The sequence below is a fragment of the Clarias gariepinus genome, chromosome 6 (assembly GCF_024256425.1).
Source record: "Clarias gariepinus isolate MV-2021 ecotype Netherlands chromosome 6, CGAR_prim_01v2, whole genome shotgun sequence".
Classification (NCBI taxonomy): domain Eukaryota; kingdom Metazoa; phylum Chordata; class Actinopteri; order Siluriformes; family Clariidae; genus Clarias; species Clarias gariepinus.
Genome location: NC_071105.1, coordinates 11,647,669 through 11,671,389, shown reverse-complemented (window position 1 = coordinate 11,671,389; position 23,721 = coordinate 11,647,669). Strand labels below are relative to the sequence as shown.

Here is a 23,721-nt window from a genome sequence, read left to right as displayed (position 1 = left end):
AATATAAAAACATTGGCACACACATTCGTCATTAAAATAAATATATTTTTTATTGGTTTCGTAAATAAAGTAAGCACTGAGATTATTTTGCGATCACATTTTTAGGTGGAAGTGCTGTAGTGTTGGAAAAAGAGTTGTTAATGATAAAATTTTAATCAATTATTTGTCATTAAGGATGTAACTGCAATAACAAATATGATTTGTTTTGCGTGTATGGGTGGCTTCGACACCCCAACTGTAATCTAATATTAGATTCCTAGCCAGACTCCTTACATGTTTGCTAACAATTCATTTGAAGAATTATTGCATGTAAGAACAGTTTCCAAGATTCCTCTTGTTAACACCGAATCGAGTCGGCCTGATTACAATCCACCTCCACTCACGCCATTTTTTTTGTACAGAGAGTGTTCAGGAGCGCTTCACATACACATTAGATTTTAAAATGCATAACTTTACAACCCTGATGTTCCAGATACATAATCTGCATGTCTGGGGTGTTGATATGTCTCTGTAACATAGAATTGATCATTCCATTTGGAGAAATATGTTTTACAGGATGTAACTTGTCATGAATGTATAAAGGACTTATTTTCTAAACGCATGTTAAACCTGCTATGGGCTTGCTTTATATGATCTTTTAGAAGTTAGAGAGGAAGCGTAGACGAGACGGTGTGCGGAAAAGGGGCCCAGAGTGATCTGAATCTATTCACATGGCCTGGAATGGAAACTTTGCATTTTCAGCCTTGAAACACATTTTTTTGGCACCTCGTTTAGAACAGAGGTCGAAACTCCACTGTGTTTTGACTGGTTAATTATCAACTCAGAAAGACCTTGCTGAGAGATTTGGGTGGTATCGCAGTCTATATATATATTCAGTGTAGAATGACATGTTTTAACTTTGTGCTCTTTAGCTCAAACCTTTTGAGAAGTCCAACAGCGTATGTTCTCTAGCAACAGTTCTTCTCGACCTCCCCTGAGAACTCGGCGTCCTTTTGAAAGCCATGTGACCTGCAGAAGTAGAATTCCTGCCATTGCTGAGGTTCTTAAGGAGATCAGAAGTTTAACCTGGATCCTTTTCCTCTGAGACGTTCTGAATAGTTGGCGGTGCTAGAAGATGCTTTTGAGTTTGTAAAGTTGAATGGATATTCTGTTATTCGGCTCCTGAGAGACTTACTCAGCAGGAAACGTTGGCATTTTTCCATACCTCCCAGAGCCCTGGTCACACCTCAGCAGGTGGTGAGATAAGTTAATATTATACTCCTATGTTAGCATGTTGTTGTAATTGTCAGTTAAGTCTTTCATGGAAATCACTCAGTTGGTGTAGTAACATTTCAGCTTGTTCAGGGAAGTTTACATGTCTGATCTGTTTATTGTAGTCTTGAGATTATTTCACCTATATTCCCCCCACCCCCCTTTTTTAACATTATTAATGAATTGATAGACATTTGTGATGGTAGGAATGTCGCTTTAGCTGGTAGGGTTTTTGTTTTCAAAATGTGCCATTGATTTTTGGCAAGTCAAATACTTTTAGCTTATCTGTTGCATTTCACAAGGTCAGTGTTTAAGCTACACTGGTATCTGGAGTGTTTCCATGGCCATCTCACATTTACTTTTGTCTTCTTATTGGCCTTTCTTAACATGCAGGTGCACACAATACTGCTCTGTATTAGGGCTTGCAGAAGTACGAAGTTTTAGTAATCAATGACCACTTTAAAAAGTCAACTAAAGCATAAACGGTTTGTGGAATTGATGACAGGCTGCAAGTATAATTTCTAACTTCTATGCCAACTTAATAAGTAATGAACCTTGGCTTTATATTGCTTTAATTAAAAACATACCAGTTCTTAAAACGGTGGCTCAGCTGAAATTGTTGAGTCTAAATAAAAGGTGGAGAATAATAGGCCCGCTTAATTATGACAAAAAGCATAATAATAAATATAATTACTATAATTTTTGTTCAATATTGAGATCACGATTTTTCAACATGCTTATTCATTGACTTTGGAAACATTGTGTTTATTGAAGGATTTAAAAAAAAAATTGTTTTTTAAACAGGTAAAGTTCAAGAAAATTCAAGTTAAAAAAATGCCATAGCCAAGCTGAGGGTGAGTTTGGGTGCAATGGTTCCCAAAACTCACAGTTCATTTGTATTATGGTTATTTGATTTTTCAGATAAGCTAAAAAATGGAGACCAATATAATTTTGCTTTCCATTTATTGCTTATAGATAGGGCTGCAACAACTAATCGATAAAATCGATAATTATCGATAATGAAATTCGTTGTCAACGAATGCCGTTATCGATTAGTTGGGCTGCTTACGTCACTGAGGCGCGCGACCACAAGATGCACAAATACACACAGATACACAGCCGCTCGCGCAATGGAGGTTACAGAAGCGCCGGCAGGAAAAAGCGCGCGCCCCGAGTCCTCCAAGGTTTTATAGCAATTTACATTAAACTCCTCTAAGAAGACGGTAACCTGCACGCTATTCAAGACTGAGATTTCATTGCATGTCATGCACGAACACTTAAAAAGAAAACATGTTGGTGTTACGGATGGCGAAACGTCAGCAGGGTCGGTAAAAACTGTATCTCCATCGTGTAAAAGTTGTGTAAGTTGTATAGTTTAAGTGCTTTTATTTAAACTGTTTGCTAACTTCGGGACAGTCGCGTCGCGCTAGATCTGTTCACGTGTATCTCGCTAGCATCGCATTGCGCAATCACCTCATGAGCAATAGTGATTAGTTAAATGGCGCTACTTTAGATTAGTTTAAATTACACGGTGTGAATAACAGTAGAATATTACGTTTAGTAATTGTTGTGGTTTTCAGCGAATGCAAATAACAGTATATTTGTGACTATTAACTTTTTGCATTTCTACAGTTTTTTTTATAGTCCAATAGATCAGTGTATTTTTTAAACTATATATATATATATATATATATATATATACTACATTTCATTTAAGGTTTAAAATGTCAAAATTAAAGATTATTAAACTCTATATGTGGCTTTTGCATTTTTAAAAGTTTTTTTATACATAAATAATACCCTGATTTATGTTTTTTTTTTTTTTTTTAATAGTTATAAGCAAAATATAAAATTAAAGAAGCGGTTAAGTTTTATCCGATTAATCGATTAATCGAAAACATAATCGCCCAACTAATCGATTATCAAAATAATCGTTAGTTGCAGCCCTACTTATAGATCATTTAAACCAAGGAACTTTTGCCTATGGTTAAAACTTGTTTAAAATGAAACTTAATTTAAATAAAATAGTATTCAAGATGTTCAATAAAAGATAGTTGAAGCTCTTTTATAGGTCACATTCTTCCTTTCTTCCTGACGACGACGACCGTCACATGGGTCTCATTTTGATCTGCTTGCTCACGCCCCGTTAGGGGCGGCATAACGCACTCTGAGGACAGCGCTATCCGCTCCTTCCGCTTGCGTGAGCTCACAGATGCCCTTGATTGGCTGTAGAGCCCTCATTAATGTGGGAGCACGAAGTACCTCTCATCCCTCCCATGTGAGCGCTCGGCCAATCAGCTCTCTCTAGGTCTCCGGCTGCGAGAGGTTACAGCATCACCCGAGGATCGAAATCGCGATCTCCGAATGATAGGGTGGGCACTTTACCACTGCGCCACTTGGAGGCTATAAGGATGTTTTTAATTAAAATTTTAAAGTCGCATATCTTCCCTTCTCGTGGGCCAATAACAATGAAACAAAGCTCAGTAGTTTCTACGTGATGCATGCACAAACGGACATATAAAAATTCCCCAAAACATCCTGATGTGTTCTATTACTCATCTTATAATCCTTTAAATTATTTTTGCCAGCAAATATCTTTAATGAACAATATAGTGAAGGCAACTTTATAGTTTTATTATATGTGTAGAAAAATGGTGACGATGATGATAATAATATTGTACTTTGTCATTTTTGGCTGAAGATGTGTTTTATGTAGGTTATACAAATCTAGGCCAGTTTTATTAAAACAAATTAGGTGCATATGTATTTTTTTATTTTCTTTTGCACAGTGTGTGCAAGGGTTCAGGATTATCTGGCAACCTAAACGTGGTTCAGAGTTATCTGTCAACCCCGAAAGAGCATGGTAAAGACAGTGATGGGGGAGACCATGGCTGAGCGAGGAAAAAAATGCAAATTGTGCGTGAGAAATATCTACCCTGATCACAGATCAACTACAGACTGTCGTCACTAGCTCTTAGCGAGGGTTGAACGCACAAGATTTAAAACACACTGAGACTATAATCACTTGATGTTGATTATCTTGTTTTTATAATCGTTGGGAGCCAAAATCATGATTAAGTGAGGCCTAAACCAACATCTGGATTTTTCCCCCCCCCCAAAACTAAGTGTCTGGATGAGCTTCTTTAAGCTGGCATGCTGCTCATCTCCCTTCAAACTAGCTGAGTGGGATTGGGTTGTGATGTGCACCCATTGGCCCAAACAATGGAATTTACTACACCACAGTGCAAGGATGTTATTTAGCTTTAAAGGACAACATGCATGTTGTGGCCTGCCACGCTGAAAACAGTGTAGTCGTTACTGATAATCTAACTGAAACCACACATATACATATGCAGTAAAATGTATTTTCTATATAAAATATACCAGCAAGAAATCAAAGAAATAATTATGCATTGTTGAGTTAGTGACTGTTTATTTTATGTTGTAGCTCTGTTCAAGGACAACAAGGCAAGGTGTGCTATAATAGACACTTATTGACATTTTAGGATGCGGTAAAGCGAGGAGCTCCAATAACAGCACATCCCGGTTACAGTTTGTATATCTATTATGGAAGGACGCGGCATGTTTGTGACTCACTTGTTGTTACATTCATCACTGTCAAATGTAAAAGAAGCAAGTTAGTTCCTGTTATCATGTGCATTATAATAACTATAAACAGCCCTCCGCATAAATTCAATTATTAAAAAAAGCACCTTGTGATGTTGTGAAACCTCATAGCCGTTTATTCTGATGACTTTGCCATGTTACACATTAGACCAAGTGCTTTCCTTTTGACTGTTGACACTGGATCCTCTTTCCAAAAATGCAAAATAAGCAGCTTCTCACATAAAACTTCCCCAAATCACACATTTTTAAATTCAGCATGTATTGAGCATCTGCTAGTCAGATCCCTGTAAAGCAATTGTATTTATACATGGAAGCAGTTGTAGTTTACAAAATGCATTTTGCACTACAGGATTTAGAGATGTCATGGGTTTCTTCAGAATCTGATAAGGTTTTTAGTAATGTTTACAGAATACCCTGGCAGGTTAGTAAAAGTTATCGTTATCATTCGGGAATAACTGTGTACTGATATATGGAGTTGTAATTCACAGACAAGTTTGTCCAATCAATTGTTTATATGTTTATATATTTATATAATTATATGCCTCTCTTCTGACGATCACGTGATTTGCATCAATGATGGTGCGACTATTATTTTACTATTTACTATTTTTACTATTTTTAGAGGAAACATATTGCACATTGCTGCCATAATTCAATTTGAGGTTTTAAAAAGGGCATAGATAACTGTTAAAGTGATATAATGTATGTATGTATGTATGTATGTATGTGTATATATATACTTTATATATACACACATTTTTATTACTGTTTTAAAAAAAAATTGTGCCATTCCCCCGATTTCTCTAAGGGTTCATTGAGGTTCGTAGAGTAAGCTGGCAGTGCCAGGAACATGCATGGAATGTCAGAGCTTTGCAGTATTCTCCAAATGTACTGAATTATACCTGACAGCCCAAAGCCTGTTGGAAAGGCACAATCTAGCATCTGGGATAAATTTAGCTTGGAGTAGAGAGACCTGGATAACTTTATAGCTAGCCTTCACTTGGAATTTGGCCATGAAATGTTTAAATGAAGGCTGCACACACGCTGTGCTTCACTTCATTTCTACTAAGAACCGACTGAGATCTTCATAACCTCTGAAGGACCCTCGCGATTTTTAAGGCCTTAAGGTTCCCATTATTTAGGGAACTATGCATTTTGTATTAAGGCATCGTGAAACAAAAATGTGAAAGTTCTTCTCATTCATAGAGTTGGATAAATGGTATTAGTGACGAGCTCACATGTCTCTGTGTCCTGCTTCTTTACTTTAGATACACCTAACTATTTATTACTAGATTACTGTGAAAAAAACTTATCTTACATTAAGAGGCTTTGTTTATTAACTTAGTTTAGTTGTTCAAAGTTTCACAAATTAACAGGAATAAAAGTTCCATCATATCAAAGTTGGCTTTATTTAAATGGAAAGTATTTGGAGTAAAAAAGGAAGAAAACTGGAACTAATTAAAATTCCCCACATTCTTTTCATACCTTTTGGTTCTGCCAAAGGTCTTCATTGTGTTTATTTTAAGCCCCTCTTTTCAATGATCCCCAAGTAATCCTGTTTAACACTGTTTACACGCGGGATGGACACTTTTACACACCCCATCTGTCTTGAGGCTCAGTATGATTATACTCATTTGTAGAGAAATGGATCAGATCACACACGTTAATGTTACACCATCGTATAAAAACTTGCCAAGACTGAGACCAAGTAATAAGCTTATCTCATCCCTGGCTTTTGCGTTCATCACAGAAAGCAAATATCATCTGTTATGTGTTTAACAAAAAGCAAAATTAAACATACTAACACTGGGTAGGACAACCGCTTGCTCTCCGAAAAGACTTAGATTCTTCAAGATGTTGGATTCTACTAGTACTTTGAGAGGCTGGTTCATGTCGACATGATTGCATCAAAGAAGTGCTGGAGATTTTTTAACCGCATGTTTCATGCTGAAAATCTCAACTTCCTACTCAGTACCAATGGAAGTGCAACGAAAACATCCCACACACCATTACGCCACCATTAGACTGAACTGTTAACAATAAGGCAGGTTCTGTTCATGATGTTAACACCAAATTCTCACCCTACCATCTGCATGCCACAGCAGGAAACACGATTTCTTACAGATTGCAAACATTCGTTCAGTCTTCCGTCATCCAGTTTCGTTCATGCAATGCATATTGTATTTTCAGATTCCTGTTTTGCTCGATGGGAATAGATCCAGATGTTGCCTTCTGCTGTTGTAGTTTTCCTTCCTCACGGCTTGTCCTAAGATGCTTTTGTGCTCACCACAGTTGTGAATAGGGCTTATTTGAGTCGCTGTAGCCATCCTGTCTAGAGCTGGGTATTCTTGACTTCCAGCTCCTGATTTTTTAATTTATTTATTTTTTATTACCAATTTTGTAAGATCCATTTTAACAAAAGGCATATTAGGGTATCTTTTATCATCATTTATGATATCTTTTTATTCTGTTCTCACTTTCAGTTGTTCATGTTTACACATGTAAAGCTTTTTCATAACACAGCTTTATAAACATTGTCCTATTTACCCCAATGTGGTTTAACTTGTGTGTTTTACCTCTTTAGTTTTATTTCTCTGCAACTTTTAATCATTCAAATCAGTTTTACAAAATAAAAAATGACACCCATTTACCACAACTTGGAAATGTCTGTCAATATCAGGAAAAAAATTATAATGTTATGGGAACCTTCATATTACCAGATTATTTCTGTATTTCCCAAAGCACAAATTTAAAACAGTTTAGATTTTTTTTGTAGATAAAACTACATTCAAACAATATCTAAATTTACAAAGAATACCCGTTTAAGTCACCGGAGTCATACTTTTGTTCAGGCACTTTTACTCCTACTGTAGGATGAGATTTGCTTCCCAAAATGTAACACTGAGTGACCCGGTTATTCCATCAATGCCTTTTTTTTTTGTGATTCTGGAAACATGAATCATTTTTACACAGAACTGGCCACCACATTATGCGCCACAGTCACAATGTTTGTATAAATCATGCCATAGTGTTTTAATTAGTGTAAGTATTTACGAACTCTCATGAGAAGCAACTGATGTTTTTCCCGTGTTGTTTTTTTCTTTTATTTAATTTTTAATCGAAGCGTCACTACACATTTTTTAATCCTACAGTATTACCTGTAATATGTACTACATATTTTAGAAATGCTTTGATTACATGATTATCTTGTCATATCACCACACACCCCATGTGACCAGCGCTGGAATAATCAACCAAGTGTGTGATTAAGTGTTAATCTCTACTTTACCTGCTTACCAGCTCTAAATGTTGTTTTTTCTGGTGCTGAAAGAACTCCCTTGTATGGTATCAGTCAAAATATGTAAAACATGTGGGCAGTTATCCCGTGTTCTCAGAAAAAAAAAAAAAAAAGTTTTGAACTATCCTGTTGTCATTGTTTGAAGTCTTCCCACAGACAGTGACAGTATTTCCTTATTTGATTCTCGGTACTTCATTTTCATAGTGGAGGAAGTTTTAATGATTCCTGCCGAATATGCCACCTAGTGCACGTTTTTTTTTTTTTCAATTTTATTTTCTATTTTAATAAATGACGTATGAGGAGTTCTAATACAGTCATATTTGTATTAGTTTTTTGTTTGATTTTTATATTTTGACTGCTTTTTATTTTTTATTTTTTTTTTTTTAAATAAATTGGTTTCAGACTTTTTAGGATGAACTTTTATAAATACATGTCTCTTTGCCTGCGCACATGTGGTTAGTGGTTCATGTCAGTTTATGCCAAGGAAGCAGGACACAATATAGTATTGTTCTAGTATACATATGCAAGACAAAGGCATTGTGATGTGTGTATTTGAAGCTGTGGGATAAATTGTGAGCAGTGTGTGTGGGAGCGCTGCGGGACCGAGGGAAGCTGTCAACTCAGCAGTGCACACAGGACGACAGTCAGCACAACACACACATTCCACAGATCCACATCCTTTCCCCTTACCATAACGAATGCCAGAATGCACTTTCAGCAAGTTGCAGTACAAAGACTTTCGGCTAGGTATATACCTGTAGTCAAGTACAACACCGTATCATGCTAATATAGACAGTTGTTCTTTTTTAGTTCTGAAATTTGTTCTGTGATTTAGTAGACATGAGGATCACTAGTCACCTCCCGATATATTATCCCGATACCTAGGTGCTAATTTGTAAATATCCCAATTCAATATTACATTTTTCCCCAAAATTCGTTAAAATGCAAAAAAAAAAAAAAAAAAGTTTTAATAAATAATTAAATGTAGCACATTATTTATATCATTAGTTTTTTTACTTAAATTCAAAAATAGCATTTAAACAATACAAACTAACCTCTAGTACAGGAGTGTAACATTTAACTGAGAACTCCAGTATGTCATTCACCATAATTTGCGATGTTCGTTAGAAATGATAATGATTCACTCCTACCACACAGGATGAAAATGTGTTAATAGTTAAGTGGACCTTACCTTGTCCTATCTGTGACATTTCACAAATGAATACAAGTCTCCGGTTTTCTTTAATATTCACAGCAATGACATCAAAAACATAAATATCAAAAAGTGCATCCCAGTTGTTTTTAATAGATTTCTAACCTTCATACTGCTCGACCTTACTTAAAATTCTACTGCTGTTTTAGCATCTTATTTTGAGGAAGGGTATTGACTTGTCTTTGTTTTTAATCTGTAAAACATTGATGTACCTTCTACTTAATTTTAATTTCCTTGTGAGATAATAAAAAGCGAAAGTGTTTTAACGTGGTGTAATCAAATGTCTTTCGCATCAATTAAATTTCCCTTGTGTCTGTGGCAGTGCATGTTTGTCTTCGAATAAATTAATGAACAGAAATATTCAACACATTGAAAAAGTGTTAGTCAATACATCAACTTGATACTTAGCCAAATAATAAAAGCTAAAAAAAGTTAAAAGGCTGCACCTACTTTAATTGCATGCTAGTTACTAAAGCAGTGAATGAAAACAGAAACGAAGGCTTCACTGGTAGAGTAAAATAGGATTGATCTGAAAATCTGTTGTACCCATGTTCGTTTCACGATTTAAAATGCCGTTGAAGTCAGGTTTATATAGGTTATGATTTGCCTTCTCTTACCCACATAAAACTGTCTACACTCAAGACTTCTGCTGCTTTCATTAAGGCTGTATTATATTGTATATCTGCCACAACTAGTCAAGAAATTTTACGAAAAAATTATTGGAATCATTGATTCATTGGAACCTTCAGTATGTTTATGCTCTAAGAGACTAATAAAGGAGGTGTGTTACACAGAGTAACTAGTGATTAACAGCGTAACAGTGATTAGTGAAGCTAGGTGAAACAGGTAGCTTGTAAGTGGTGGCTTAGCAATTGTGTCGATTGTAGCGAAGGTCAGGGGTTCAAGCCCTCTGTTGACCCCTTGAGCAAGGCGATTGAGTGTCGATTAAACCATATCTCTATTTTGTTGTGTTTTTATAAAGCAATGAGAAAATCTGTTTGTCTATCTTTCTATTCATTCTGCTTTTGGAGTCGATTCCACATGCTCATTTGACCATCAGAGGGTTTGAGGCGGCAGGACATACAGCTGATTTATTTATCTTCAATTTGTCTCTGTTAGGAATTTAACTGAACCAATCAGGTCTTGAACTGTGCAGAAGTCTCATAGTTGTGGGGAAAAGTGTGGGAAACCAGTCTAAAAAGTACAGAGTACAGTCAGTTAGATTGAGTGTCTCGACTGGTTGACATCGAGACAACGTTCTCATTGTGTGACATTATCTGATAATTATTGGCCAAGGGAAATCGAAACCCAACATCCAGCACTGCAGCCGCCCCATCAGCGGGAATGTGAGGGGGCAGGGCTGCCAAATATGACACGGCTGCTGGTACATCTTGGCTGAAGGCCTTGGGATGGGGAGAGATCAGGGCTAGAGATGGCAAATGGTGAGTGCTATGGTGCGTTTGCGTGGTCTTTCAGGCTTCACTGCTAAGGAGTTTAATTCAGAGAGGGTCAGCCACTAAAGCAGTGTGATCGCTGCCTCGGCTGTTCCGCCTGTCTGGCCGGTTTTTGAGATTCAGTCGCCGTTAAGAAATCAACCTCTGCCTCAACTTCTACACCTCCAATTCTGGTTTGCCGCCACCACTACAGGATTGCGACGCCTTCGCTCTAGTTTCCGGATTTCCTCAGTCACTGCCAAAGATTGGCTTCTATGTGTCAATTCCAGTCTGCTGTCATCGCTTCCAGACTGAGATAACCATGTAGGATTTAACTCGTCGCTGCTGACATAGAATTGTGATTGTCCCCTTTGACATACCATGCAGACTCGCTGCCAGCAAACTTGCAATTACTGCCTCCATTTATTTGCCCATCTCTTCGGCCTGATGCTGCCACCAGCACTCCAGCTTTGTGCCATCATGCCCGATATACGGTGCTCCTAATCCAAACTTGCACACAGCCTACTTTCTCATCAATTTCTTATTTACCCTCCCCTCAATTTCCAGTCTTACCTCGCATTTATCCCAGAGTCAAGCTCTTACAATATGCAATGAAAGAAATCCCAGGTGCATTTGGTGCGCGAGTATGTCACAGTGGATTGTGCCATCATGCTGCTGGGTGACTCAACTGCGCCTGTTGTGCATAGCTACCTTATGGTGTTTCTGTTGTGTTTTTTTTTTTTTTTTGTCATTTATCCTCTCAAATTGGTACGGTATGCCAGAGGGGGGACATTGACTGGAGCGTCTGCTTTCGATTAGCTTTTGAGGGTATTTTAAACGTCTGCTTGTTTAGGCATTTCAAATCATTTTTCTTTGTATTATGTTCTCTACATGGACCCTGGGTTTACAAAATCCTGAACATTTTGTAATAATAAACACACTGAAGCATGCATTGTGTACAGGCCAGAAATGAAACATTGTCCATTCTTAACAAGAACACATTTTTTTTTTATTTGATGGTGTAGGATGTTGTTCAGGAATCTCCTGGAGGTTTGAGCCAGAGTTTACTCTTGCAAATCCGAGAAAACAAAAAAGAAAAAAAGTTTCCTAATATCACAAACACAATTGTTCAGCTAAGACATGTTTGGTGCATGAAGGTTTTTTTTCTTGTCTGACTTTAATGTTGTGATCAAATTTGAGTTTAATTGTTTTTTTTTTTCTTCCCCAGTTGTACTTAGATCTTGTCATTGTTTTCTTTCTTTGCTGAGTAATTTATAAGTGTTTTATTAATGCAGATACAGACAGTGGTTAAAAAGCTTTAGCTTGCCCCGAGACTGTTAAAAAGGCACTCTTCTGTAATCCTGTCAGTTGTAATGTTGTAAACCATAGTACTGTAAATGAAGCTTGGCAGAATTCAGTCATGTTCATGAAGAAGCATTCTGTGCTAAAAGGTATTTGTTTTTTAATCCTGTGCTTGGTGTGAAGCCAAATTCCATTCTTTTTAGTAATGTGTTTCATAGGAATGAAGCCTGTGAGCTTTAGGATGACCTCATTAGTTTGGCAAGTTGGAAAGCACCTTCAACGTGCCGACGTCATTGTACCTTACGATGGAAAAAGGAATGCTGCCTACCTAATCTCTAAAACTGTTCAATAAATGTCTGCGAACAGTCCCCAAGTGAATGTTAAAGCTACCCGAGAAGCTCATAGCACTATGCTGTTACAAAGCCGGGCATTTCCCTGGACACGGTATGATTTGTGTGTCGTATGTTTAGTCTAATGAAACAGAACCTTGCCTTGACCCCAGGTAGCATTGTAGCATTTTAGCTTATTGCACATTATTTCAGGAATGCACTCCGACCAAAAGCCCTTCACCTTCCCCATGGACTTGTCCAAATCCACCTTCATGAGAGAATAAATTAGAAGGCATATGATTAACCTGTGCTAACAGACTCTGCTGGAGCCTGACCCCCGCTGTGCTCATTTAGTAAGCATGCCATTCCAGTTTAGTCATTCAGACCACAACTCTTCTAACAATAACTTAGAACAGAGCCATCGCTTGGAGCTTTAAAAGATCCTGCTTTCATTTCAGAGGGAATTTAATCCATAACACATTTTAACTTGAGCACAGTGGATAAGCATGTTTTGTTACTGAAGCGCTTGCTCAGCTGTAGGTCTTTTGAGTTTTTTTTCTTTATTCCAGAAAAAAGGACAAAGGGACAGGATGTTCAGTACATAGTAGTGAATTAAAAACCCTCATGTCAGTCCTAATACCCTGAGTACATGGCATGAATCAAAATCCCACACTTACTTGATCTTTTCTTTTTGGTTGAACTTTTTAAAATGTTAAATTAATTAAATAAATACATGAAATGGGACTGATATTGCACATATGCAGCTCAGCTCATGGTGTTATGTGCAGTGCTGTAACAAGTGCCTCATTGTTGTCCGGTTTGTGTTTCGTAAAATGATCCACGCTGCTTTTGAATCCTACATTTGCCGATGTCTAATATTACACCAGCCCGGATATAGAAACCATTATAATTTCCAGGCCAGACACATTATCTGCAATGCTATTATTATTATTTTTTTTTTTTTTTTAACTTTTGTTGTGTTTTTTTTGATGATGGTTGAATAACAACTGTTCTCAATTATAATACCTTGATTTATTACAAGATGTGCACACTCATAAGCCTGTTTCAGAAATGTACAGCGCCATCTGTTTATATTTAAAATGAACTAATTTCTTTTTAAGATTTCTTTTTTTTTACAGTTATAAAACTGTAAAGTTGACTTTTGGACTGTTGGAAAACACCCTTATATCATACAAAAAAAAGAACCTGACCGCAACCTTTAAGAATATTAGTTTATCTCAAAATTCAACAAAAGGAGCTTATGAGTGTGTTATTTTTTTCATAAATATCTTCAATGTACTGACAAGCCAACTTCACAGTTTTATACCGATAAACTTTTTTTTTATTAATTGATTTGTGGTTTTAGTTTTCGTCCAACAAATTTATAAATTAACTACTTTTGAACACCATATCAGATACTTTCATTCAGTTTGTACATTTGAAAAAAAAAAAAAAAAAAAAAAAAGTTAGCTTGCTTGCATTTATTTACCAAGTGTGTTTATCATGAGGGACCTACATGTGAGGATTTCCACAATCCTAGCACAGAGCTGGACAATGTCCCTGTCTTGTATCTGTATAACGCATACAATATGCTTTATATATTGTAAGCACTATGCATTTCAGATCTTATTGTATGATGAGCGCCAATAATTCTGAAGGGCATATGATTTACATTCATGTGTGTGTACTCTTTTACACAGTGTTTGTCCATGTTCCTAATCTGCTCATTATTTAGACACGCATTCACTATTTAACCCCTCCATCATTGTGTAGTCCATAGATATCAAATTTTATTGCAGTGCTGTGTTTAAAAAGATCATTTACACATACAGAATTTTGTCCTCGCGTTTCAGGTTGAAGAAGGCAGCAAGGCGGCAGCGGTGAGACTCCAGGTAGGAGACGAGCTCGTAAACATCAACGACTTTCCCCTGAGCGGCTACAGACAGGAGGCCATCTGCTTAGTCAAGGGCTCCCACAAGACTCTCACTCTGGTGGTGAAAAGGTAGTCCGCACACATGCATACACAAACACGCACATAAAGAAGTGCATGCAAAACCTCACACACACCTGTTTCCTGCAGTGACATCTCCTATCTCCCATCTCCATGGCCACATTTAAACGCCGCTACCATAGTGATGAATTGTGGTGGTGCAGGCGGTGATGTGATGTGATACGCAGCCTGCCTTTGTGCCGAGCTCTGTGTGCTCACTGCGTGTTTGTCATGTTCTACATGTGCTTTAATTTTTCCTATATTCACATTAATCCTGAGTTCAGTACCAAGCTTTGTTTTTATTTAACGATTTGTCAATTTTTTTGTCCGATTATTCTTAGCATTTTGAAAATGTACTTTGCGTATAACACAGTGGGGTGTGCTGTTATAAGGAAATAATCAACAACAGCAATGATGAAATGGCATTACGACTCCAAAGCGTATTATTTTACTATGGCAGCAAAGCCTGTACACGTCTAGTACCACAATAATTAGCTGGCAGTTATGAATGACACTTTATACTTTCATTCAAGTATAGTGCTTGTTGAATCAGTTGTTCCAGAATTACTGACATGTTTGTGGTTAGGAATAATGAATTCACACAGTCAAACCAGTCGGATTAAAAAAATTCAATTCAATTGTGCTTTGATGTAGAATTGCTAAACGTAATTACAAAGCTAATGAAGTTAACTGAGCGAAATCTTCCTGTGCGTGATCTTTTTTCTTAATTTTTTTGGGCCAGGCAATGTATTTCAAAATATTAAAACCTTTTTTAGGTTTTACCTTTTGCTAATAGTGTATAATAGATATTTAGGAAATATAATTGTCAAATATACTGTTTGTTTTTTTCCTTCAAAATAGGGCTGCACGATTTGGGAAAAGTGTCATATTGCGATTATTAAGGTCAAAATTGCGATTTACGATTGCGATACGATAAACAAGTGGTATGACTCAACTTGCTTGTTATCAAGGAAAATCCACCCACATTACTAATAATGCAGAAATTTAAATTTCTCAACTGAGATATAGTGTACAGTGCAATCTAACAACTATGAACAAATGAACAATGTTTTCTAATTAAAACAAAATTGTACAAATTTAAATAACAGTAACATCTTTACATTATTGAATTAAATTACATTAAATTAACTTTAAAATAAAATTAAAAAGTAAAAAGTACAGATAAATAAAACAAATACCCATTTAATTTTTTTTTTTTTTTACATTTTGTCCCAAAACAGGGACATTTAAGGAGGATGTAACATATACTTTATTGGTATTCTTATTAAATTACTCACCATTTCTAATCTAATGATGAAGAAGAGATTAAAGGAAAAAAAAGTGTCCTTTAAACATATTAATTTTAGAGTCATACACTCTCATACACTGTATTTCGATTTATTCTTAAATAAATCTGTTAATAGCTGTCCTCTCTAACATACAGTTAAGTAGCTTTAAATATGAAAAGATTAAATTAATTTAACTTACCGATGGCCAAATAAAGTCTATGCCCGAAGCACTGTAACCTAGTCCAGTGATTAACCCCCCCGTAACTTGCATTTTTTTCTGGGCACAAGTTCAGCGTCGGTCTCTTCTGTATCCATTTTCTTCCGTCTCCACACTGCGCTGCGGAAAGTCACGTGACCACCAGCATGCGCGCTACACGAGTCTGACTGGTAATTTTTTATTTTTGACATAAGAAATGGCCATACAGCTCTTAGAATGAATGTCTTGTTACGTCCGCAAATGCATTTGTTTATTTAATATAATCGCAACATTTGCTGTAATGTAATCGCATAGGCTGACATCGCGATTGCGATATCATTAATCGTGCAGCACTACTTCAAAATTTAAGTTCTGTTTTAGATTCCTGCCAAACCTTATATAATCCATTTTACTTTAGGTTTGATTTTCATATTTCACAACTAGATCTGAGTAATTTAACAGCTCAAAGACACCTGCTTAATCCGATAATTACGTGCAGAGGTAAATTAGGTCTTTCTGAGCAGCGTATTAGCACTGCTGGTCCATGGAGTTGTGCCTAACCCTAATCTAACCCAGTTAAACACGTTTTTTAATTAGATTAAATAACATAATATAAATTCTATGTAATTGACCACACTTTATCTAGAATATCAGTTTTCGTCTTAAGTAATTACTTTGGCCATGCAATAAACACTTCCTTTACTGATGCAGTTAAATATATAACTGCATAAACTCTCTTATGCGCTGTTATGCCTAATTCTTGCACTAATAAATCAGTGCCATGATTTACAACTTCTTGTTTTAAACTAGCCTGTTTTTCATGCCTGTCTGCTAGCACATTTTTCTCATTATGTGCTGAACCCGAATATGTAGGCGAAACACGCAGGCAGCGTGTTGGCACTAGTAATGATGTACAATTGTTTATCAAAAGGACCTGTTATGTAACACTGCGAATTTCTTACACCTGATTTGTCAGAGGGTTAATTAATTTTCTACAACAGCAGCTCTGACGGTGGTGCTCGTCATAATTCATACTATGGTTTTACTGTATATTAATGAAGTGGTTATGATGGCGTTTAGCTAGTAATAGCTCAATCCTAGAGACTTGTTTGGCAGATTTCATTGATATAGTTTTATTGATTGCTGATGTGGTGAAGCAGTTTGAAAGGAGTGATTTATACAAGGGGTGTCTCTGGTGTCAGCGCTTTATAAAAGTAATGTTTCTGCTTCTTCAGAAGCCCTCAGGGCTGAGAATAAGCTGCATTTTTTGTGCGTTTTATCATCTTGGAGAGTGACTGTTTATAGGTGCTATAACATGATTGATGAAGCGATGATTAATGAAATGATCCTTCATGGACATTCAACATTTGCATGTAAACTGTTATGGTATAAGAGAAATAAATCTCCCTGGGATGTGCTGTTGCTCAGTGAAGTCCATTTCCTGCTTTCACAATTTTTACTGCAGTGGTTCCAATGGTCTGGCCTGCCTTGGCACCGGCTCTGTGGCTCTGCCCCCTCTATTGTCAAGGGGTTCTTTTTAAGGCCATCATGTAGTAGTGTTGACTGTTTTGCTTAAATTTCTTTTGCACATTTCATGCCAAAACTTGTTATAGTCCTTGGCCTTAGTTGTGGCTCTTGTTTTTTGTACGAAAGTCCATGAATAGGCCTCAAGAGACATACGATGGACCTAATGCAGCTGTAGCTCCCACTCTAACTTTTGGTGCATGTTCAATATACAGTATTTGTAGCCTATGCCAACAAGTCATAGACCACTAAGATGCATGTTGACGCACACAGGAAGTAAATCCGTATGACAAAAATTGGGCTCGACACTACCCTTACTTCCTATTGAGCCACTCCCTCATTGATTATTTCCCTATCACAGCACAGCCCCAAGCAAAGCATATGTTATAGCAGGAAAATGAGGTAAGAAAATGGTTAAGTGAGAAACATTTTTTAAATTTGGAATCACTAAAACCTTTCATGCTTTAAAACATTCTTGCTCAACATTCATTATGAGTTCTAGGTATTATTTTTTTTCGCACACACTAAACGGAAATGCTTCTCAGACATTGAGCAACTGCCATTCATTTACAGTTGGTATGTCATTTTCAGTTGGTTTATCCTTAAATCCTGGACAGGCCAGTTCGGCTAGATTCATTGAGTTTCTAGTAAGTGTTACACATGTGTCATGGGGAAGTTTAAAGAGTGAAAGTGTGTGAAAGTCTTGATTTATTTGAAGACTATATGACTATCATATAGTCACAAAAATCATATTTCATTATTAGTGCACAGATTATATAATAAAAAACTTAGCGTGGTGTCATCACCCTTTTCTAGGAAAGCATCGGCAGTCGCAGTTTGCAGCAATTTCTTTTTTTACATAAGATATTTGATTCTTGGGTGGATTTTTTTATTGTTGTTTTTTTTGGTATGATTAAACATAAGGTGACTCTGTTGTTCTACTAGGAATTAGATGGGAACTTTGTGGTGAACTTTATCTTACTTAGTTTTGTCAGTGTTTACAAAGTCGTATGCCAGTTTTGCGTACTTATTATTCATCCAGTAAAAGCTGACATGTTTGGTGCTGCAGACGGAAACACAGAGTTACAGTATTGTCACTGTCAGGTGCACTTTGCTATATTATACATACCAAATTTAAATTTTTGTTTTGCCCAAATCACTAGTGAGTGTTTTTGTTTTTTTCCTGGTTGTTGATTGAGAAAAAGCAAAAAATGTTGTCCCTGCTTAGCCTACTTAAACATTATGCATGAAAAACTAAGGTCCCTGACCGCAGCAGGAAAACTGGAAAAATGTTGTGTATCAAGTACATCCTACTTCCTAGCCACGTCCCTGACAGATTCTTAATGTGTCTATCATATAGTCACAAATTTCCTGTCACGGAAATAATAATGCACTTACAGTACTATGCCCATTAAGATCGAACTGAGATATTGCAATGTCTAATCAGATCGCAACAGGCTCTTACCCGGCCCTTATTATATGCTTATTACATTGCCATTGTGTCCAGCCAGTTGGTTTAATTACTGCGACACGCATAGTGCTTTTCAACATGAAGTGATATTGTGACGGATTAGATGTAGTGTTTATACAATATTCTCGAAAAGTGACATAGATAACCTGCTGCAAGCGTGACATAACTGTGATAAGCACCAGAAGAACATTATATGGACTTAGCGCAGTCTTCTACTGAAGAGGTCAGTGCGAGAACTCAGTCAGCTGATGCTCGTGCTAATTTTTTTATATATAAAAAGGGTGTTGGCTAATGTTTAATGCCTGCATCATCCTATGTATTGCTTCAACCACATCTTCACCAGACTTTTTATTTTATTTATTTATTTATTTATTATTATTATTTTTTCCAATTTTCTCCCTAATTTAGTCGTGGCCAATTTCTCCCCGTCACTAGGGGGCTCCCACATTAAGGCTACTACTACCACTCAGTCAGGAGGGCGAAGACTATCCCTTGTTTCCTCCGAACCGCGTGACGTCAGCCGACCGCATCTTTTCCAACTGCTTGCTCACGCAACGTTAGGGGCGGAGTAACACACTTGGAGGAAAGCGCTAGCCGCTCCTTCCGCGTGCGCGAGCTCACGGACGCCCCTGATTGTCTGTAGAGCTGTGATTAATGTGGGAGCACGAGTACCTCTCATGCCTCCCCCCTGAGAGAGCTCAGCCAATCAGCTCTCTGTGCCTCCGGCTGTGAGAGGAAAACAGCATCACCCGGGGTTCGAACAAGCGATCTCCGCATGATAGGGCGAGCACTTTCCCACTGCGTCACTCGGAGGCCAATCTTTTTATTTTTTTTAAACATATTACGTCCCTATTGCATTCCTGCTACGTTCTTAGTGCAATCACTCAGAACAGTTTTTTTTAAGCTTCTGATTGGAAACTTCTTCATTAGACAAATTTTTTGTTTTTTAAATAAATCAGATTAGTTTTTTTTTTCCTAGTTGTGATTGGTTTTTTTCTGCTGTTGTAGCCAATTTGCATTCACACCGAAATGTCATTGGGTTCAAACTAGAACGGGTGTGTGTCAGACCTCTTTTTTTTCCCATGCAAATGGCGTGACTGTATGTGTTTTGAGATCGTACTTGTGTTTATATTAACCTGTTGAGAAACAGAGATCTGTACAAGTTGTCTAGACCTGAGACTGTCTAGCCCTTAATCCTTTTTTATACTACTGTTTTGACTGTATATCTGTGCAGATACTCCATGTTCATCAGGACTGGCTTATCTCTGACTAATGAGCAAATAGGGCTGTCAGAGCGCTGTTGGAACTTGCTCAAATCTGAGGGCGTTGTCTTTGTTTTGCATCTAGTGACCTCATTTGAAACTGTGAAGTCATACAAAAAGGAAACGAATCGCTTGTTCACGTCAAAACTCAGGAGGCGTGATGTGTAGGTGAAAAGCCGTTTTTGTTTGACCAGATGAAAAAATTCCTTGGTGGAAGTAATCTGAGGAATTCATCTATAACTGTTACTAGCCTGAGTAATAGTTTTTGCGTGGGATCCAGGTTTTAAAATGCACCTGCGCGAGGATGAGAATGCTGCAACAGGATTACAATGAGACTTGTCGCTGTTTATTTTGCAAAATTTCTCACAGACTGTCTGGATTGCAGCTAAATGAAATGTATAAAGGATTAAATAAAATGGAAAAGACTGCAATGCTGCTTCTGTATCTCATTTCCTACACAACCTAACTCGACCATCGCAAATGATTCGAAGTAAAAGTAACTGACACATGATGGCCACCACGTGACTGTGTTTCTCTCATCATACCACAAAAGAAGTCTCCGTTCCAGTCGAGCAAGTGCACCACACACTGACCCACTGAAACAAAAGTGGCCTGTGGATCGCTCTGTTGTTGCTCTGGGCAACCGTAGTGCCCAGTAGGCATTTTTTTCATCTGGTCATCTGAGGCGCTCATGAGCTTGTGAGGACACATTAAGCTGGCAAGCGGCTGTCCGATTTACCTCACATGACCGCACAATGGCCAGCGTCTGTTCTCACTAAGTGCATCAGTGCACCTAACAGCTTAGCTTTCTCATAAGCTTGGGTTGTTACATCATGATCCCTTTATTTGCACACTGGGATGGATTAATTGTATTGCCAAGTCACACTATAAACGATTAGCATTTTATCAGATGTGGATGCTGATCAGGTGCAGTCAAGAAGGCTGTAAATATTTTACCTGTCTGATTTTTTTTTTCACCCGTATTTTGTTGTTATTAACACTAATTTGATTTTGTTTATATAGGAAGTAGTTTGTAAAATATTCTCATTTTTATGTTAGTAAATCATCACTTCAACAAAAAAAAAAAAAAGAAATCACACAACATTTGCTAGTCTTGTGTTCATCCAATACATTTCAGTTGGTGGCCACCTGAACATTGCATCCCAATTTAATGCTTTTTAAACACCCCACTCTGGGGTTTTTGTTACCCTTCACTTTAATGGGGGAGGCTTTCACTAGATTTTAGTGTATGTTTCTTGGGATTTCTGAGGCCACACACTTGGGTACGGTGAGTCATCCCAAATTCAATCTGGAAGTGTAAGTGTGGTTGAGGTCGGAGCTGTGTGAAAGCCACTCGAGTTCTTCCACTCCAACCTTGGAAAACCATGTCTTCCTTGGGCTCGCGTTGTTCCCAGGCACAATGCCATGCTGGTAGTACTTGGAGAAGCATTGGTGATACTTGAAGAAAAAATGGGAAGAAGAAGAATCACATTTGAATGGGTGTAAGGTGTCCTCAAACCTTTGGCCCTACAGTTTTATACTCGATGTTGCCCAAAGTATTTCCTCACCCATCCAAATCATTGAATTCAGGTGTTTCAATCACTTCCATGGTTACAGGTGTATGAAATCAAGCACCTATGCATGACGGCCGCTTTTACAAACATTTGTGAAAGACTGGGTGGCTCTCAGGAGCTCAGTGAACTCCAGCCTGGTACTGTGATAGGATGCCACCTGTGCAGTTAATCCAGACGTGAAATTTCCTCACTACTAAATAAGATAAGATAAATATTCCACAGTCAACTGTTAGTGGTGTTTGTGGCTGAGTTGCTGTCCTTCCCAACTGCTTCAGCACTAACAGCACTAAGTTGTAGGCCACATAAAATCACAAAGCGGGGTCAGCGGATGCTGAGTGCAGAGGTCACCAACTTTCTGCAGGGTCTATCTTTGTGAGTCTCTTCATGTGGCCTTCAGATTAGCTCAAGATGAGCACGTAGACCTATGTCTTTCAGAAGTTGGGCTCGGCCAACATCATATTAAACAACTAAGAACTAGATGTTACTGAAGTTCATAAGCATGTGGAGGCAGGCGAGCGAATACCCAGCAATGAGTCCTCCTATACAATCACCTCGAACATGGATTGTGCGTGTCGAGTTGAAAATTTGATCAACCTGTCTGTCACACTAAACACATTCAACAAAAGCACTCATACAGTATGTCTCGTACATTAGAGATTCTTTTTTTTTATACTTTTCACTGTTTTCCATATTTATGCACTACTGTGGGATGTAAATCAGACAGGCACTGAAAAGGAAGTGCATCAGTGTACTAAAGCAAATCATATCTCTCAAGGTGTTTTTTTTTTTTGATGGAGGGAAGCAGGGACTTTAAGCACAAGACTAAATGATCAAAGGTATCTTTGATCAGTTTTTTTTTTATTATAAGAGTTATTGCTGCCATCTGGTGGCTGTGAGGAAATATGGCCATGGAAGCACTATTAAAAAGTATAAATTGTGCCAGGTTACATATTTATGGAGTACATTGGTTTTTTTTTTATATTTAATACTTAATTACAGCACAATACCAGCCAGTTACCTGCCTCAATGACCTTTCAAATTTTTTTGGTACCTGGTTAAATGTGCACTTGAATATCTCAGCTTAAGCATAGAATCATCTAATGCAATATGTTCCTTATGCTTTATTCTATTTAGACTGTTTATTACTTTTCTATGACAAAATTATAAAGGTAGAAAGGAGAACCTGAGTACTTATCGACTTCAGGTTGTGATGAGACCTGGTTTCTGTGATCAGATAGCATTTGACATAATCATAAAAAAAAAAATCACAATGTGATAGAACCATTCAGGTCATCTCTGGCAGTCGTCTGACTGGTAGTGTAATTGGATTTCATGCTGGTGTAAATGCCGCCCTTACCGTGTGCTTGCATTAGACGCTAGGGGTGAAGCACCTGCCCTGGATACAAGGTCTGACGCGTTCAGTATATACAAAGCATAAAGAAGCTACTGTGAGATCCAAATATCCTTCCACAGCTATGTTAATTTCACAATTCGGATTACTCAAAAGGTGCAGATTTGTTTTCTGTATTTCATTTCCAATAACAGGCTTATATTAATACACTAATTCTCTAGTAACAGTTAATTCACAGTGCCTTGTCGGTATCTGCATAATCTGTCACTATTAATAATAAGCTGATGTATGATATGTGATATTTAACAAAGGTATATAATTGTTGATATGTTAAAGCTTTCTGTAAGCTTATTTTACCTTCAATGGAAGGAATTTCAAGAGTCTGTGAATAAGTTTTTTTCGCTATGGGAAAATCTTCAGGACTGGTGACTTTGTGCTTCTCAGTAACGCGAGCGATTATGAGCGGCGGATATGAGAACACCTGTTTATAGTTGCTCTGTTATAAGCAATAACAAGAACTACCTTGACTTGTAAGTGTTCCACAGCATTAACAGTAAAAATGATGGCATGCTGTTCATTTAATACACTTTAAATATTTTGCAGCTCACAAA

At 37.4% G+C, this 23,721-nt stretch overlaps 1 protein-coding gene across 2 annotated transcripts in view; it reads left to right on the top strand.

Moving 5' to 3' along the window:
- The window catches only part of shroom2a (shroom family member 2a), a 51,278-nt gene that overhangs the window by 6,023 nt on the left and 21,534 nt on the right, over positions 1–23,721 (top strand). For both annotated transcript variants that reach the window (XM_053498438.1, XM_053498437.1), the window contains exon 2: positions 14,307–14,455. In XM_053498438.1, coding sequence (XP_053354413.1) covers positions 14,307–14,455 — 149 coding nt within the window. The remainder of the gene's footprint in view (positions 1–14,306; positions 14,456–23,721) is intronic.